Below are 20,017 nucleotides of genomic sequence, written 5' to 3' on the forward strand. Positions count from 1 at the left end.
TGATACATTTATTTGCCATTTGTATATAACAGTACAGCAACATACCCTTACAGCATCTCATGATAAAAATTTCAATAAAACGTTATCTTGTGATTACTTATTTTTCTTGAGGAAAAGTTGTAATCTTGACAAAATAAAATTCACCAGAAAAATTAATTGTGATCACAAAATAACTTTGTTTAAAAAGTTTTTTTTCTTAATTATTATTTACCACACACCCTTACAGTTTGAAAATTTTAATATATATATATATATATATATATATGTATATATATATATATATATATATATATATATATAAATGTATAGCTCATTATTTGTATTACTACAAAAGTCCAGACAGGAAGTGAGTCAATTGTATATTTTTTTTACCTTCACAACATATTCTTCTTATGAATTTGAAAAAAATATTGACAAAACTTTATCTTGAGATCACAACACAAATCATTAGATTATCTCATGTTAACTTTATCCTGAGATAATAAGAAAAAACAAGTGGTGAACACCAGACAACTTTATCTTGAAATCACAACACAAATCACAAGATTATCTCAAGATAACCTTTTCTTGCGACCATAAGAAAAATAAGTGGTGAACACCAGACAACTTTATCTTGAGATCACAAGACAGATTATCTGAAGATAACTTTAAATCCGACAAATTAGCTGCGATCGCAAGACCACAGGAAAAATACATTGTGTTTATGAGTGGCTTTGTTGAACCATTATTATAATTAAAGAAGCCATCCAACTTCTTGTGGATGATTTGGAGGCCATTATTGAGGTTTACTCTCATGGTCCTTGACACAGACAGTGTTTGTCCATGTTCTGAGGGGGTTGTACATTACGCAAGAACCCATTTGTCACATCCAGATACTGAGGGAAGGCAAAGGGGGCAGGCTTTTAGTGGAATCTCCAATCTTTTTACACACTCCTGACAGAAACTCGACAGAAACAGGCTGGGCTTTCACCTCAGAAGCCATGCTTTCTTGTGTTTAGCTCCTTGTGGCTGTCTTCCTGTTGTTTTCACTCTCACGGCTGGCTGAGCTTCATATGTTCCTGCTTTTGGCTCATTATCACTTCAGTTATGGCAGACTGACCTGACGATGAAGCTCCTGTTCCTCCTCGGCTTGTTTGCTGTCAAAGTCCAGTGTGCTCAACAGGCTGAAGCATGTCCTCGAAAAGGTGAGTCGGTGCCCCAGCTTTCAGTGTTGGTCAGCTGGATTTTCAGCGTTGCTTTGGGTAGACTAAACAGGGTGTTGTCCATTGAGTAGGTTTTAATAACTAAGTCGAATTTAATATGTGAGTTGCTAGCTGATATGCTTAGAATACGTGTTTTACTAATTATTTATATGTATTTAACCTTATTTTTAGGATAAGTTTAGAGTTTAAAGCTGGTCTTCTAGGAATTGTCCGTTCCACCTTAAATGGTGCAGCAGTTCCATTCTGGCGCCTGAGGCGCCAGAATGGAACTGCTGCACCATTTAAGGTGGAACGGACAATTCCTAGGAGAAGCTATATTTCCAAGTCATCATAATATTTTACAAATACATCACATAAAATCATATCATATGATAAAACATAATCGTAAATTATCATTAAGAAAGTTCAGAAAAAAAGCCCAAAAGTGTAACAATTAAAATTACACTTATTAAATAAAGTTTCCTAAATATGGTTAATTGTAACATTATTGTTTTCTATTCAAATGCTATAAATTTTTGTTTATGTTTAAAAAAATCAACAAAAAAGAGGCTTAATAATAATATTTTATATAAATATTTAATTTATTTATTAATTAAATAAGAAGATTTGCACAGCCCATGTTGTTGTTAATAATTGTTAATACATTAATGTTTGACTGCGAATAATAATTCTATTACTAAATAGTAATATAATAAGTCTTTACTAAATGTAAGTTTAAGGTATATTTATGAGGTTTTCAGTTTTTAAGGAGTTTTTAAAACGAACTAACTAAATCAAATTTAAGTCGTTTTATATATTTGTTTTTTGTACTAGTAGAAACTAGTAGAAAAGTTTTATTTACCGAATGTAAACAAGGAGATTTGTATGACTCACTCATGTTGTTGTTAATAATTGTTAATATTTATTTTTGACTTCTGATAATAATTAAATTAGAACAATGCCATGTTGTCTTTAGTGGGTGTAAGTTTAGTCAAATCTCGACAAAGTCAAAGTTTTATGAATATTTATGAGGTTTTTAGTTCTAAATGGGGTTAAAACTAACCCTGCGGTGTGGAGGCTGTACTTTGTAGCCTGGCAAGCTCTTACTGAGGGTTGTTTACATCTCTAAAATTCATGCTGTATCAAGCAAACAAGTCTAGCAACGTCAAATTTAGGTAGTTTTACACCCGTTTGTTTACATCAGCTTTTTTTACTCCAGTAGAAACTTTTGTTAGTGAATGTAAATAAGGGAATTTGTGCATTTCTAAATGGTAATTCAGAGATTGGATGTGTGGAGGCTGTACTTTTTCTTACTGTTGAGTTTTTTTTTTACATCTCTTAAATTAGTGCTACATCACAGCCAACAAGTCTAGCAACGTCAAATTTAAGTTGTTTTACACCAGTTTTAACCTACCTTCCTTAAGTGCAAAAGTAGTGTTTCCATAAATACGTGAACTCTCATAATGGTGTGTTTGAAACAGTTTTTGAAACCAAACAGGTTTCATATCAGGCCACAGAACTGAAACAGTGTTGCTAAATATTGCTAAGTCCAGCGTTTGTTTTAGCAGATTGTGATATTTTGATGAACACCTTGACACATTGGGTGGGCCTGTTGATTTGATACATATCCATTTCCAGGTGGAAAGTGCTTTGGAAGTCCAGTGTGTGCTTTGTGGTGTTCCACAGGGTTCTCTCTTAGGCCCACTTTTATTTTCTTTGGTCTCATTATTGGGGTCAGTTATCACAAATATTCACAATTTTACATTTATAACAGATTTCTGCTGAAATGAATGAAATGATGGAAATGTTTTAAATAAACTAACAACCGGTTTGTCCGGTGTAATTAACTGGACTATCAGTAATTTAAATTGAATGTTTGTTATTGGGAATAAAACTAAGTGAAAAGCGAGTTATGAAGTTCTCCACAATCAAAAGAGGAAATCAGAAATCTTGGCATAATTGTAGACACCACTTTAACTTATAATAATAACTTAATTAATAAAAATAAAAAAAAATTCATGCTTTAGACAAAGTATCAAATCAAAAATGGTTCACTGCAGTGGCGTTTCTCGGGCTTGGTGCTAGCATTTTTGAAACGTTTGTTTTTGGGGGCAATTTTTGGGACCTTGTACCCCCTCACCTCATCTATGGTTTTGTGTAAATGTTTTTACACCTCTGGTCAAATGACAATCAAAAAATGTTGTTGTTTTTTTTTTAAACATACTACATAAAACCATTCTGCGCATTATTATATAACACTGCAGTTTATTTTTCAAAATTTAACAGACGACAAAAGAACATGTTTATTATGCAATAAAAATTTCTATCCTTTTACAATATGTTAAAATAAGCCAGTAAACAGTAACTATGTTTAAGAATGTGCAGAAGTGCAGTATTTTCCCTCACAATAGTGGGGCATTCCCTACTAAAAGGTCTTCAGCTGTACTTATTTTAACCAGAACGGTTTCAAATCTGATTCATTCGGGAATGCTAGACTGAGAGCAGGACGGATTGTAGCGATAAGTACTGATTATCTTTCATGTAAGAACTGACATTATCAATATTTAAAACCCAGCACACATCAGTGCTTTTACAGAGGGAGGGAGGGAATGCAGAAGAATCAGACTGGAAGAAGGAACTGAGAACAAGTGTGGGGTTTCATTGTGCAATTTAGCAGTTTATCTGTGCAAATCAGTCAACCGCAACACACACACACACACACACACACACACACAAGCCCAGGAAACCTTTTTTTTTTTTATTATTATTATTTATTGTAATACCCGCCCAAAATAACGGATCAACGCTATTCCTGGAGACGAGCAGATAACATTATTGCCACATGGAGAAGATGTACAATGCACAGGAGAATTACTGGCTGAAGATAAACGGAAAAGGCTGTAAACAAACGACTTTTTAAAGGGGATTTCCAACGAGTTTTCAAAAATTCAGAGTAGTTTTGGTGTGAAGTGGCTATCTGTAGTGAAAATGACTGACTCCGAATTTTCTGCAGTGGTAGGGAATGTTTTTTTGTTGTTTTAAAAAATTAAAACAACAAAAAACACTTTAAAGGCTTTTAAAAGAAAAAAGGTTATAACGAATATTTTTTGAAGAGAATCACTAAGACGTTCTTAAATCCAATTCTCCCAAAAACATAATTTTTGTTATTTAAGGACTTTTATTTAAGACACTTTTTGTTTATTGGGTTTTTTATGTAGCCGTTTGCTAAATAGTTATGCAAAATTTTACAGCTGATCATAAATAATGTTTAATTTTCTGTTATTCAGTTAAATGTGGCATTAAGCTAAGTGTTAAAAAAATCTGTAAACAAGGACTGGAAGTGACGGAAGTGGAGGAAGCAGCCAACAGAGGAAAAAAATCCCCTTGGAAAATGTGAGAACTGTGGTGTTGGAAAGCTGTTATTTTCCTAATGTAGAAACTAACAATATTTTAATAAATTCTTATGATTAAAAAAGAAAATTATCGTATATTTTTATCAAGTTAAGAAAAATTGTTTTTCCTAGAATCTTATCCTAAATTTTTCAAATTTTTAATGAATTTGACATTCATTCTAGTAATTCAGCTATTTATACTCATCACTTTAGAGGCTGACCTTCTGACCTCTCAGAGTCCGAGATTAGTGGGAGGCAGTTGTGAGGTTAAGAAAATATTTTATAACTTTTTTAAGAATACCATTGTTCTTATAAGTTTTCTTAAGAGAAAAATGTTTTTAAAAAATGAGAATTCTTATGATTCAAAAATAAAATGATCGTATATTTTTTCCTAGAATCTTATTCAAAATGTTTAATTTGACATTCATTCTAGTAATTCAGCTATTTAAACTCATCACTTGAGAGGCTGACCTTCTGACCTCTTAGAGTCTGAAATTAGTCTTACCCTAGGCCATCGGGATGTTAAGAAAATATTTAATAACTTTTTTAAGAATACCATTGTTCTTATAACTTTTCTTAAGAGAAAAGTTCTGAAAAAAATTAAATTCTTATGATTTAAAAAGAAAATTGTCATATATTTTTATCAAGTTAAGAAAAATTGTTCAGCTATTCAGCTATTTATACTCATCACTTTAGAGGCTGACCTTCTGACCTCTCAGAGTCCGAGATTAGTGGGAGGCAGTTGTGAGGTTAAGAAAATATTTTATAACTTTTTTAAGAATACCATTGTTCTTATAAGTTTTCTTAAGAGAATTCTTATGATTCAAAAATAAAATGATCGTATATTTTTTCCTAGAATCTTATTCAAAATGTTTAATTTGACATTCATTCTAGTAATTCAGCTATTTAAACTCATCACTTGAGAGGCTGACCTTCTGACCTCTTAGAGTCTGAAATTAGTCTTACCCTAGGCCGTTGGGATGTTAAGAAAATATTTAATAACTTTTATAAGAATACCATTGTTCTTATAACTTTTCTTAAGAGAAAAGTTCTGAAAAAATTAAAATTCTTATGATTTAAAAAGAAAATTGTCATATATTTTTATCAAGTTAAGAAAATTTGTCTTTCTAAGACACTTTTTAAGAGTGTAGCATATGGTCGATCACCACAGACAGGAATTTCTATGCTTTAAGAAGGACCGAAAACCTTCCCACCCGAAACTCACAATCCGAAATCACAACATCTGTTCCTTCAACATCTGTCCATCGGCGCCTGTCGGTAGTGACACGAAATTCGCTATGAATAAAGGCCAGTGGGCAGATGCGGAGGGAACTGCCGTACAGTCTCCTTTAACTGGCATTACAACTATTTTTAGCGTCTTTTTCTGTCCTCAGAGTCTCCTCCTGGCAAGCTGGCTTTGACCCAGGGTAGCGAGGTCATCCTGGACTGCAGCGGGGACGTCACCGTGGACGGCGTGTCCGTAGTAACGGCTGTGCGACAGAAAGAAAAACCCAGGAGCCGAGGAGTCACGACCTCCCACCGGACATCCCAAAGGGAGGGAGACAATAGCGGTACCACTGGAATGTACCATTCTACAGTGGGGAGTGCTGCTGTAACTGGTGTGACTGGGACATACCTAAACAAGACTACCACTGGAGGAGGGTACACTGCAGACCAGAGTGCTGCTGCCGGAGCTACTACTGTTAGAAGTCCTGCGATCACGGCCGAGGAGCGGACGAGGACCAGGAACGACATTACTGTCAGACAAGTCACTCGGTCAAGGAGAGTGGGCGGAGTTGCAGAAGAAGGAGGAGCTTTTAGCGTGGCCATGGAAATGGGAATCAGCTCTGAGCGAGGTAGGAGTAAGCGCTCAAACGCATTTAGCGGCGGTTAGATTTCATGAGCCGCAGCCGTTGAGCTGCACTGGTTGAACGTCCTCGATGCTGCAGGCCGTCATCTCGTTCCTCACTGGCTCTCAGATTTAGTGCCTTTGCAACTGATGACAGCCTTTTACTATTATTAGTAGTAGTAGTATTTGTTTGTTTTTATTTATTTATGTATTTATTATTTTATTTATATATTATTTTCATTTTGTTGTTGTTGTTATTATTATTTAACCAATGTAAGTCAAATATATATAACATAAAAAATAAATATTACAACAGTATATGTTAAATTAAGCCGATAACCCGTGTAATTTGATCAGTAATAATAATAATAATAATAATAATAATAATAACAATAATAAATGTCATTTTCTTCTCAATTAAAATATTGTTGCCTTTCAAAATAAAATGTGGGGAATTCAAATAAAATAATGTATATAATAATATATTAAAATTGGGAATATTATTATTTTTGTTGTTGATATTATTAACAGTTAACAACAGTAATTATTCTACTAAATAAATTACATTTAATTTCAAATGAATTATTTAGATTTTTAGTAGTTTACATTTTTTTGTGTATTATTTTTTGGTTTTCACTGAGTTTTATTATAATTTTTCTGATCATTACCACTTACCTAATTATGTGTCAAAATAATTGTATTGCTTTCTGTTACGTCTATAGTGGTAAACAATTTCATATCACTGTGTGTGTGTGTGTGTGTGTGTGCAATATTCCTAATAATTTTTCAGCCCATTACTGCATAATAAACTTCCGTTATCCTCCCACCACTAGGGGTCAGCGTGGACTATGAGGACTACGAGGACTACGAGGACAGGGAGGAGGGCCTGCGGGTGACCAGAGCCATTAAAAGACAGACACACTGGACTCGAAATGGCCAGAGAGTTCGGGGCATGAAGAGAGGAGGGTCCTTGAGACTGCCCGCCCTCCGACCGGCCGACTCTGGGAACTACAGCTGCTATAGAGAGGGCAGGCTTGTGATGTCTGTTAACATCAGTGTGGGAGGTAGGATTTGAGGAGTGTGGATGAAATACTGTATGATCTACAGTCCAGTTACATTACAGATCATATATCAGTTAATTGACATATCTGGTGGTCTCAGCAAACTAATGTGCATATGTCTACTAAATGACGTATCTATGATATAGGCATGAGGGTCAACTTGGGTCAAACTATTCTTCTTCAAGTTCAGACCATGCCCTCAGCATATGATATTATTTGGGTGGGTGGAGAATGTAAGAGAGGGGGACAGAACCTGGGTGTTTTATACTTAGAACATCAACATCACATATAATTCGATCAGTAATAATAATAATAATAATAATAATAATAAAAAAATATATTATTATTATTATTATTATAGTTCTTAATGTCACTTTCCTCTCAATTGTTACTCCATAACATCTCATAATCACAAAATACTTTCCCATAAATATGAGCTGTTCTGTCATAATTCCAACACGTCATTTTTTACAACATAGACCATATGGACAGAAGTATTGGGACACCTGCTTATTCCTTTTTGCATTAAAAACAACAAGAGTTATTCCTGCTTTTGTTGTAGTAACTGTCCCGACTGACTGAAGAAGAGGACTTTGTACCAGATTTTTCTCAGAAGCCCTGCTGTGAGAATTTGATTGCATTCAGCAACAAGAGCGTTAGTGAGGTCAGCATGTTAGATGATGATCACCACACCACCCCACCCCACCCCACCTCACCTCATCATCCCTCCCTACTCCCTAACTCAGTATCCCAAAAGTATTGGATGGAGCCCCAACCATCATTCCATAGAGAAGACAGTAGTTCCACTGCTCCACAGCTCAATGCTGGGGGGGCTGTATACCCCTCTAGCCCCCCTCCTAGGTTAGAACAGTTCATTGCCAACCTCAGGTAGATCTAGGAATACTGCCGTGATGCACATACACAGAAGCAAGACCTGAGCGTTCTCGTATCTCTTTCAGTTCCCCCGGAGAGGCCTACACTGTCCTGCCGCAAGAAATTCCACACAAGCAAGGTCCGTTGCGAGTGGATATCCCACCAGCCCATCGTTCCCCGACCTCAGTGTTACCTGCTGATCAGTAAAGGGTAAGGATGAGTTTGTAGTGTGTAATTAACAGGAGTGGGAATCACTGCCAGTATATGATCATGATAGTTTAGGCCACTAATCAGCCTTCAGACCATCGTTGTTGATATTAACTCACTGGGTTCAGCACTACAGCAGCTAGTAGACTGACCACTTATCCGGTCTATTTAAAGACACTGGCCTCCTCCGCACATTTATTGGATTGGATGATCACCACCCCACCTCATCCATCCTCAACTCCCCAACTTATCCCAAAAGTATTGGATGAAGCCCCACCACACCATCATTTCAGAGAACACAGCTCAATGCTGGGGGGCTTTATACCCCTCTAGCCCACGCCTGGCATTAGGCAGCAGCATGGTATCAATAGGTTAATGTAGTTTATCTGTTCCAGAGGGTCCTATTCTATTGGCAGTAGTTCTTTCTCTACAGAGACTAGACAAGCTGTGTGGAGTCAGATGTGTGTTTGATTCTCTGTTCAGGTTCGAGGAGTTCTCCCGGGTTTCCTGTACGTACTCTGTTAATCGCTCGCGCTGCTGGTGTGCCTACCCCAGCGATGAGGGGGACAGAAAGACCTATACAGCCAGACTGTGCGTGACCAACACAGTGGGCAGTGCCATCAGCCTTCCCCGCAACTACAACCTGCAGGACATCAGTGAGTGTACTTGTGTGTGTGTGTGTGTGTGTGTGTGTGTATGTGTATGTGTGTGTGTGTGTGTGTATAAAAAAAAAGAGTTTATCTGTAACCTGATTGGAACCTGCAAGCTGATTCGATATTTTTTTTGATGGGCGCGACTTTATCCTTAATAAGCAAGCTGATTGGCTCTTTTAGTTGAAGGTGGGGACTTTATCTGTAACCCTCAAGCTGATTGGCTATTTTTGTTGAAGGGTTTGTATCCAACAAGCTGACTGCCTCTTTCAGTGAAAGGGCGGGACTTTATTCGTAACCAGCCAGCTGATTGGCTATTTTTGTTGAAGGGTGGGACTTTATCTGTAACCCCCAAGTTGATTGGCTCTTGTAGTTGAAGGGCGGGGGCTTTATCCGTAACCAGAAAGCTGATTGGATATTTTTGTTGAAGGGCGGAGCTTTATCCATAACCACAAAGCTGATTGGCTCTTTTAGTTAAGTTGGGGATTTTATCCGTAACCCTCAAGCTGATAGGCTATTTTAGTTATAAGGCGGGACTTTATCAGTAACCAGCAAGCTAATTGGCTCATGTTGTTCAAGGGTGGGACTTTATCTGTAACCCCCAAACTGATTGGCTCTTACAGTTGAAGGGCGGGACTTTATCCATAACCAGCAAGCTGATTGGCTCTTTAAGTTTTATGTCATTACTTTCTGTGTTTCACTTCAAATGTGTGGTTCCATTCACCACCAGGGGCGCTGCCAGGGATTTATGGGCCCCATGAAAAGATATGACACTGGGCCTCATAACTCCAAACAGCAAAATACTAGTAAGTCATATATTTTTAAGACCCCTGTCGGTCACAGGCCCTAAAAATGCGTTTCATCATCTGGCGTGGATGCAACCGTGGATATTGTGTATTCTGTCGTTCTTTCCCGCCGCTGGAAGCTCTCCTAATTTTGTGGAAACGCTGAGTACGTCAGTTACCTCAGAACCTCAAATAACAAGATTGCAGAGACCCATCAGTCTGGAAAAGGAGAGAGAAGTTCCACTGAACTACGATAAGAGAGTGTGGCAGAGTACTGCCCTCCCAAAATCTCTCCAAGAGGAAACTGTGAAGTCAGCCAGGAACTGGCAAAGAACCCAAAGAACAACATCTAAAGAGCTGCAGGCTTCTGTTCTATCAGCCAAGGTCAGTATTTATGACCCCACCTCTAGTCAAAGCTGGTGAAACAGTACGACGCGGCGGCCACTTCAGGACACTGGAGAGTTTCAGACTCTGCTGGTTATGGGAATACAGGTTACTGTGTGAACCGGGCCTTCGTGACCGCAGCTTTTCCTGCGCCAGTGTCTCGGCACATGGCGAAAGGAAAGCAGTGGGAGCTAACAGGGACCTCTGCTAGGCTAAAAGCTAACGCTTGCTTGTCCCATGTCTTCTCTCCATCGTCCGCTCATTTGAAAACACACTGGACTCCCTCAGCTGGACCGAACTGGCGCTACACACATATGAGTGGGGTGCAAGGCTAAGAGCTAACCGGCTACAATCTCTTCAGCTTGTTGAGAGGGCAGTGCCACAGTGTTAAAACTATGCTATAGTATCTCGGGTTTGCGAGCCCAGCGTGTTTCATCCTGAGATAAAATAACAGGGTGGTAAATAGGCTTGTTAGGCCACACCTGAGCATTTTCTGAGTATAATAAAGTCACATACGTATTATTTATGCATCAAATATGAGTTCTATGGCCTCCTTAATTGTAACGAAGAGGGGTTGAGAAAGTGGCCGATCGACTGCGTTCAGGGAGTAAAAAATGAATACTGTAGATATGATGGGAATTTGGGCACCTTGAAAGGACTTGAGCCACTTCATATCTGCTGTTCTGATTGTACTGGACGTTGACGCTTGGTGTGTGAGGAGGTGGTTGTGTTGAGACAGAGAGCATGTGTGTGTGTGTGTGTGTTCTGTGTTTGCAGGGTTAATATTGATATTGCAGATATGATTTGATTTCATACACACCTACTGTTCATTCTTATCGCATTGTATTTGCAGTATGTGTGTGTATGTGTGTGTGTGTGAGAGAGGAAATTTGCTCAGTTTTTCAGTATACTGAATAGAGCAGACTCTAACTGACCCCCCCCCCCCCCCCCCCCCCAGCAGTGGTGGCTGAATTACTGACCACAGGGTTGTGGGTTTGATACCCACCCGGGTCCACTTAGCTGCCACTCAACCTTCTGTGCTCCAGGGGTGCTGTAGCATGACTGACCCTGCGCTCTGACCCCGGCGCTCTAAGCTGGGATGTCCAGACAGAAGGGTTTTACTGTAATGTTCAAGGATAATCAAAGACAGTCAAAGCATTTCCTAATCAATTAATCAATGAATCAATTAATTAGATCTCTCCCTCTCTCTCTCTCCCCCCCCCCCCCCCCCTTCTTCTAGTCAAGCCAGACCCTCCTGCCAAAGTGGAGGTGAAAGATGTAAAAGGGCAGCTTTACGCGCTGGCCATCTCGTGGTCTAATCCTGCCACCTGGCGGGATACTGTGAACTTCTATGGCCTGCACTTCCAGGTCAGATATCGCCCTCTGCTGGCCAAAGTGGTAAGTGCTGGGCAAATGTGAATAGCACACACACTGCTGGACACTGATGTACTTTACTCATGATGTGTTTATTATTGGGAAGCTGGCAAAAAAAGGTATAATTATAAACAGAGCTGGGGACTAAATTCTAAATTGTGGATTAAAATGAATATCCAGGATGAATTTTAAATTTCACAAAAGGAATATGTCTAATAAAATAATATCCAGGATGAATTTATAATAAAATGAATATCCAGGATGACATTGTTATCAAATTATTAGTTCTAATAACATTAATATTCATGATGATAATGATTCATGATGATTCATGATAATAAAATTAATTTCCAGGATTAATTTGCAATAAAATTCATAATAAATAAATAAATAAATAAAAAATCCAGGATGAATTTTTAATCAAATAAATAGTTCTAATAACATTAATATTCAGGATCAATTTCTAATCAAATTTATAATTCTAATGACATTAATATACTGGATGAAGTTCCAATAAAATTAATATCCAGGATGAATTTCTAATAAAATTAATTCCAGAATTAAGTTATATTTAAAGTTATCTTTACAGATTAACTTCTAATAATATGTATATCCAGAATAAATTTATATAATGAATCCAAAGATTTGCAGACACCCCTTCTAATGAACGCATTCAGATACTTTAAGCTGCACTCATTGCTGATGCAGATGCGCAAATAGATGCTGATGCACTGCTAAGAGAATTGGACACTTAGGAGCATATTGGCACTATGGCGTGGACTCCAGGGGTATAAAGCCCCCCAGCATTGATCTGTGGATTAGTGGAACTGTGTTGATGAGTTGGGGATTGATGAGGTGGGGTGGTGGTCATCTTACATCCTGACCTCACCAACATTCTTGTTGCTGAATGCAATCAAATCCTCACAGCAATGCTCCTCCAATATCTAGTAGAAAGCCTTCTTCCCTGGACAGAAGAGACAGTTACTCCAACAAAAGCTGGATAACCTTTAAAAAAAAAAAAAGAAACAATGAATGAGCAGGTGTCCCAATACTTTTGTCCATATATGTGCATATGTATTAATGGTAGAATGGAAGTTTATTGAAGGTATTGAAGGTGTTTTAAAGGTAGAATAAAGTATATTGTGGGAGGCATTAGTGTTAAGCTTGTGTGTGTGTGTGTGTGTGTGTGTGTGTGTGTGTGTGTGTGTGTGTGTGTGTGTAGTACCAGCAGGTGGTACTAGAGCATAAGCTTTCCTGGTGGATTTTGGACGCTCTGCCTAACACTGAGTATGAAGTCCAGCTTCGAGCTAAAGATGAGTATGAAGGACACTGGAGTGAATGGACCAGCCCTGTGTATGCACACACATGGACAGGTAACTATACAATATACACACAATACACACACACCTGAGAGGGCACAATTGGCCTTGCTCTCTCTAGGGTGGGCAGATGGCACTTTCTCCCCACATCTCTCCAGTGGGATGCTGTCCAGCACTGGGCATCCTTCATGTCTTCATATGATGCATATCTGTCTTTGTAGCTCCTGAGCCCACCCCTGCCTCTGCCGTCTATACCAGTCTGGTAAGATCTGCCCTTTACACACATACACACACACTTACAGACTTTAGCTTATTCATACACACCTTTGCTGGCCACTTTATTAGAAACCCCTACCTTGTGGCCCATCTGTTGATGCACAGTTGGTGTTAGCAGATGCGAGGTAGGTGTTTCTAATAAAGTGGCCACTGAGTGAAAGCACAAAGTAGGCGTTTCTAATAAAGTGGCCACTGAGTGAAAGCACAAAGTAGGCGTTTCTAATAAAGTGGCAAGTGAGTGAAAGTATACAGTAGGGGTTTCTAATAAAGTGGCCAGTGAGTTATGATGCAAGGTAGCCGTTTCTAATAAAGTGGCCAGTGAGTTACGATGCAAGGTAGGCATGTCTAATAAAGTGGCCAGTGAGTTACGATGCAAGGTAGGCATGTCTAATAAAGTGGCCAGTGAATTATGATGCAAGGTAGCCGTTTCTAATAAAGTGGCCAGTGAGTTACGATGCAAGGTAGCCGTTACTAATAAAGTGGCCAGTGAGTTACGATGCAAGGTAGGCATGTCTAATAAAGTGGCCAGTGAGTTACGATATAAAATGTGTTTCTAATAAAGTGGCCAGTGAGTAAAAGTATAGAGTAGGGGTTTCTAATAAAGTGGCCAGTGGGTTAAAATACATACAAGGTAGGGGTTTCTAATAAAGTGGCCAGTGGGTTAAAATACAAGGTAGGCATTTCTAATAAAGTGGCCAGTGGGCTAAAATACAAGGTAGGTGTTTCTAATAAAGTGGCCAGTGGGTTACGATGCAAGGTAGGCGTTTCTAATAAAGTGGCCAGTGAGTAAAAGTATAGAGTAGGGGTTTCTAATAAAGTGGCCAGTGGGTTAAAATACATACAAGGTAGGGGTTTCTAATAAAGTGGCCAGTGGGTTATGATACAAGGTAGGCATTTCTAATAAAGTGGCCAGTGGGTTATGATACAAGGTAGGCGTTTCTAATAAAGTGGCCAGTGGGCTAAAATACAAGGTAGGTGTTTCTAATAAAGTGGCCAGTGGGTTACGATGCAAGGTAGGCGTTTCTAATAAAGTGGCCAGTGAGTTACGATGCAAGGTAGGCATGTCTAATAAAGTGGCCAATGAGTTAAGATATAAAATGTGTTTCTAATAAAGTGGCCAGTGAGTAAAAGTATAGAGTAGGGGTTTCTAATAAAGTGGCCAGTGGGTTAAAATACATACAAGGTAGGGGTTTCTAATAAAGTGGCCAGTGGGTTAAAATACAAGGTAGGCATTTCTAATAAAGTGGCCAGTGGGTTAAAATACATACAAGGTAGGCATTTCTAATAAAGTGGCCAGTGAGTTACGATGCAAGGTAGGCGTTTCTAATAAAGTGGCCAGTGGGTTATGATACAAGGTAGGCATTTCTAATAAAGTGGCCAGTGAGTGAAAACACATGGTAGGCGTTTCTAATAAAGTGGCCAGTGATTTACGATGCAAGGTAGCACGATTCCAAGATTTATCTCACTTGCTCATTCTCTTAGGAACCTTTCTGGACGTTTCCGGAAGGCTCTGGATTTGAAGCTGATCCTAAAGTGGGTGAGTATATAAAGGAGATGCACTACCACCCCCTCAGTTAGACTAGTGTGCCCCCCTGGCTTTTCATTCTTAAATAGTCTGGTCTTACCCTTTATACTGCTGTAGCTGGAATAAAGAGAATAACACTGATTATCAAGCTACAGAGGCCCTGTACTGTTTTTAATTAATCACAAATGTCTCAGAAATGAGACCACTGGTCCAGTCGGGCGATTTATTTGGTCAAAATATACAGCTTTGTATACTAAAGTCAAAAGGTCATTATCTTCAGAACTTGATAAACATTCTTATTGAAGGCCTCTGGTCAATAATCAGAGCATACTTAGGCCTTTAAACAGGTGTGTTAGGCCTTATTGGGCTGATTGGTGCCTGCGCCCCACATATTGCCGCTTTTGCCGCTTTCGGCTATGATAAGCCTAATATTTGTGCGCCCAGTGTGTTGATTTGAGCGCAAACTTCTCTAGAAGAAAGACGGTCTGTCAGCAGTGACAGATTTTCAACAATGCAGTGTTATTAATGTCACTGTTGGGCATCCATCCTTTTCCCGTACACCTTTTCTTTCCCCATACCTCCCCAGCCCTTTTTCCATATAAACAAAAAAGATCCTAGGAGCTGTGTCTAAACCCTAGAAGTGAGTCTACTACCCGAGCTCTCTTGGCATTAAACTGATGCATTATGTCTCATCGAACTGATTGTGTGCTTGGACCCCTCCATATTGCCGTTTTCGGCTGTGTTTGTCTTATATTGGTGAACCCAATGTGTTGATTTGAGTGAGAACCTTCCTAGAAAAAAGGCAGTCCTGTGTCCAGCAGTGTAGTGATGTATCTCTCTCTCTCTCTCTCTCTCTCTCTGCTCTAACAGAAATAGCTCGTCCGAATGACGATGGTGGTGTGGTTTGGGTGTATGTGCTGTGGGTATTTGGGCTGTGTCTCCTCATCACCCTCTCCATGCTCTTCATCTACTCCTTCAGGTACAGCTGACCTCCCCACCCACCCCACCCCAAATGTAGGCAGTCAAGCAAGTCATTTGGTGTCTGAGGCCTGGGATGACTTTACAGAATATCCATATAGAGGGTATGAGCACCACGTCACAGGCCGACTGTATGCCACTAAAACAGAAAAATAGGAAAGAGCTGCTGTGGGATTCACTGCAGAAACATTCAGATTCAGCAGATTCAACTTTAAAAAGCTGGTAACTTCACTGATTAAACAGATTCAGTGCAGTGTGGGGACGTACAGTATGGCTTCACTGTGACTGTAAGGGAGTTTGTGGCCAAGATAAACATCATATGTATCCACTTGTTGCCCCTTAGTTTCCTCATACTTATCATTTTCTGATTTTAGTGGTTTTTAATTGCACATTTTTTGAGCTTGGTTTGATACTGGATATTTAGTGGATATTCATGTTTTGTCCCTCCTAGGTTTTCAAGACTTTCTAAGAAACCCAAACAGGCTCTTTATCTTAGCGAAGGTTTTACGTTTTTAAACAGTGTCCACTTTTTAAAGACGGTCCCTTACCGTCAGCAGAGCCTTCTGCAGTGATTCTGGCTGTTCTGATAAACCCCTTAAAAAGCCTATGGATCGCTGGTGGTAGCAGACCGAAAAGAGAGGCCCTTGGAGTAATGGTTTTACCCCGTGTGTGTGTGTGTGTGTGTGTGTGTGTGTGTGTGTGTGTGTGTGTGTGTGTGTGTTTTCCCTCCCTCAGGAACAGGCTTTGCTTCATGTCTAAGTTGGAAAAGCAGAGCTGCTCCCCTCCCTGCTCCTGCTCATCTCCTCCTCCACCCCCTCTCCAGCAGCCCCTCATGGCTCCTCATCAGCAAAGCCAGCATCACTTCCTGTCTGTAACAGAAGAGGAAGGAGATGGCATCAACTTGCATAATTATGACTATTTCCTATCTCACCCCGGGGACTGATGGGACGGTGCGGGGCAGAGACTTGCCAGAACAAGTAGATCCCCATTCTGAACCAACGGCCAGTGTGTCCTAAGCAAGCACTGTCTCTCTCTCTCTCTGTCTATCTCGCTCCCTTCCTCCCTCTCTCAAACTCTATCTCTGTGTAATTACCCCCCCAAAAAAAACAAAGCCAGCAGACTGAATGTGCCTGAATTCTCACTCTCTACCTCAACAGAGGTGGTGTTCAATAACTGCTCTTCATACAAAGCAGGAAGCGAACAATGCTGCAGAAAACACCACAAACCACAGACATTTTTGATTTTCTAACTTTTACAAGTAGGACAGGACACATTGCATAAGCAAAGGGCTATAATGGCTATAATACTGTGCAAACAAAACAAGATGATGTCATTGAAGGCCAGTAGGCCTGAAGGTTTGGCGTTATGATGACGTAACAATGGCCTGCCCAATTATAGTATAAATCCAATCCGCTAGGTTGTTAACATAGACTGACGGTTTAGCGTTATGACGATGTAACGATGCCCTGCCCTATTATTGTGCAAACAAAACAAGATGATGTCATAATAGGCTGACATCCAATCCGCTAAGTTGTTAACATAGACTGACGGTTTAGCGTTATGACGACGTACCAAATGCCCTGCCCTATTATTGTGCAAACAAAACAAGATGATGTCATAATAGGCTGACATCCAATCCGCTAGATTGTTAATATAGACTGAAGGTTTAGCGTTATGACGACGTAACAATGGCCTGCTCTATTATTGTGCGAACAAAACGAGATGATGTCATAATAGGCTGACATCCAATCCGCTAAGTTGTTAACATAGACTGACGGTTTAGCGTTATGACGACGTACCAAATGCCCTGCCCTATTATTGTGCAAACAAAACAAGATGATGTCATAATAGGCTGACATCCAATCCGCTAGATTGTTAATATAGACTGAAGGTTTAGCGTTATGACGACGTAACAATGGCCTGCTCTATTATTGTGCGAACAAAACGAGATGATGTCATAATAGGCTGACATCCAATCCGCTAAGTTGTTAACATAGACTGACGGTTTAGCGTTAAGACGACGTACCAAATGCTCTGCCCTATTATTGTGCAAACAAAACAAGATGATGTCATAATAGGCTGACATCCAATCCGCTAGATTGTTAATATATACTGAAGGTTTAGCGTTATGACGACGTAACAATGGCCTGCTCTATTATTGTGCGAACAAAACGAGATGATGTCATAATAGGCGACATCCAATCTGCTAAGTTGTTAATATAGACTGTAAGTTTATCGTTGTGATGACGTAACAATGGCCTGCCCTATTATAGTATAAACAAAACGAGATGATGTCATAATAGGCCGACATCCAGTCCGCTAGTGTGTTAATATAGACTGTAAGTTTATCGTTATGACGACGTAACAATGGCCTGCCCTATTATTGTGTGAACAAAACGAGATGATGTCATAATAGGCGACATCCAATCTGCTAAGTTGTTAATATAGACTGTAAGTTTATCGTTGTGATGACGTAACAATGGCCTGCCCTATTATAGTATAAATAAAACGAGATGATGTCATAATAGGCCGACATCCAGTCCGCTAGTGTGTTAATATAGACTGTAAGTTTATCGTTATGACGACGTAACAATGGCCTGCCCTATTATTGTGTGAACAAAGCGAGATGATGTCATTTGTCCAATCATCGCGTGAATCAAATGAAATGATCGTTACTATGCAGTGATCCTATAGGCCGCTGGTGGTGGTGGTTGTTGTTGTTTACAGGCTTCTTCAGTTTCCTAGAAGTACTAATGATACCTGTACAACAAAACACATTCAAAATTTTGTCATTTTGTTTAGTATTTGAATTTTTAAAAATGTGACGTATAGAAGAGAATTACACTGTCATTTATATTTGCATATGCATGCATCATTACTATGCAGTGTTCCTATAGGTTGTTGTTGTTATTTACAGGCTTCTTTAGTGTCCTAGATGTACTAATGATACCTGTACACAACAAAATACATAAAAAAAGTTTATTTTTGTTTGTTGAATTTCCAAAGTAATTTACATTTAGACGACAATTGCACTTGTAATTTGCATATGTACAAATTTCTATAATAATTATATAATAAACAAATTCCATATAAACAAATAAGTTCTGCATAAACTTGAACAAAATACATTGAATGTAATGTAAAGTAGCAGTAACGCAGTCGTGCCCGGCTCTAGTGTGCAGTCCTTTGCTGACTGAGCGAAGTGAGCCACATTGACGATAACCAAGAAACCGCAGCTCCCTCATTCAAAAGTTCCTGAAGCAGCAGTGCTCGAACACCTGTCCTGTCTGCAGGGCGGCTGGTTTGAGGGGCTTCTTCCATATGTGCTGTTACTAAACTGTTGCAATGCAAGACTGGCTAAACCAACCCAAAAATGCCTGTTGTGTTCTGTACATATGCAGGCATTTCTTTCCAAGCATAAGCTTTTAATAAGACGTTGTACATAAACTATTTGACAGAGAGCTGAAGCTGTATTTTGTGTGTTTATCTGAATAAAGAGAATTATTTTGAAACATCCTGCCGTGTTGTCATGGCATCACATTTTCATTTAAAATAACATTTTACGGATGTTTACATCTATACGTCTAAGCGTGTTTAACTCTATAAATTGATATGTGTTTAAATCTGTAAAGTATCTATAGATATTTTAGGCGTATAGATCTTTAATAAGTTTATAAGTTTATAGATCTTTACATTAATAAGTCTAAATGTTCATAGGTGTATAAATCTTTACATAAATAAGTCTATAGATGTTTTAGGTGTATGAATCTTTACATCAATAAATCTTAGATGTTTAAATTTATAGATCTTTACATAAATAAATCTATATATGTTTATAAGTTTATAGATCTTTACATGAATAAGTCTATAGATGTTTATAAGTGTGTAGATATTTACATTAATACGTACAGATGTTAATAGGTGTTTAGATTGTTTATAACTTTTTTGATCTTTACATCATTAAATCTATTGATGTTTATAAGTTTAAAGATCTTTACATGAATAAGTCTATATGTTTGTGTGTAGATCTTTACATTAATACGTATAGAAGTAAATAGGTGTATAGATCTTTACATAAATAAGTATAGATGTTTAGGTGTATAAATCTTTACAGGGATAAGTCTATAGATATTTATAGCTTTACAGATCTTGACATAAATAAG

General features: G+C 38.7%; 1 protein-coding gene across 2 annotated transcripts; it reads left to right on the forward strand.

Moving 5' to 3' along the window:
* Positions 1-832: 832 nt before the first annotated feature.
* Positions 833-19,366, forward strand: il6r (interleukin 6 receptor). 2 transcript variants are annotated; one of them, XM_072680482.1, is made up of 11 exons: positions 843-1,184; positions 5,968-6,429; positions 7,256-7,486; positions 8,443-8,566; positions 9,047-9,219; positions 11,623-11,780; positions 12,979-13,129; positions 13,297-13,337; positions 14,834-14,888; positions 15,747-15,855; positions 16,590-19,366. In XM_072680482.1, exons 1-11 carry the CDS (start codon positions 1,106-1,108, stop codon positions 16,795-16,797), a joined length of 1,791 nt encoding a protein of 596 aa, XP_072536583.1. In that variant the 5' UTR covers positions 843-1,105; the 3' UTR covers positions 16,798-19,366. The 2 variants fall into 2 exon arrangements, with proteins under 2 accessions (XP_072536584.1, XP_072536583.1); XM_072680483.1 differs by lacking the exons at positions 15,747-15,855; positions 16,590-19,366 and adding an exon at positions 15,856-16,559 and having other exon boundaries at positions 833-1,184.
* Positions 19,367-20,017: the final 651 nt, after the last annotated feature.

This window comes from Salminus brasiliensis, chromosome 5 (genome assembly GCF_030463535.1).
Source record: "Salminus brasiliensis chromosome 5, fSalBra1.hap2, whole genome shotgun sequence".
Lineage (NCBI taxonomy): Eukaryota > Metazoa > Chordata > Actinopteri > Characiformes > Bryconidae > Salminus > Salminus brasiliensis.

Bases quoted from the DNA above. Each gene is read 5' to 3' on its own strand.
- il6r (XM_072680482.1), top strand. From the start codon at position 1,106: ATGAAGCTCCTGTTCCTCCTCGGCTTGTTTGCTGTCAAAGTCCAGTGT. The intron at 1,185-5,967 runs GTGAGTCGGTGC...TTCTGTCCTCAG, and splicing joins TGAAGCATGTCCTCGAAAAG to AGTCTCCTCCTGGCAAGCTG. The intron at 14,889-15,746 runs GTGAGTATATAA...CTGCTCTAACAG, and splicing joins TGAAGCTGATCCTAAAGTGG to AAATAGCTCGTCCGAATGAC.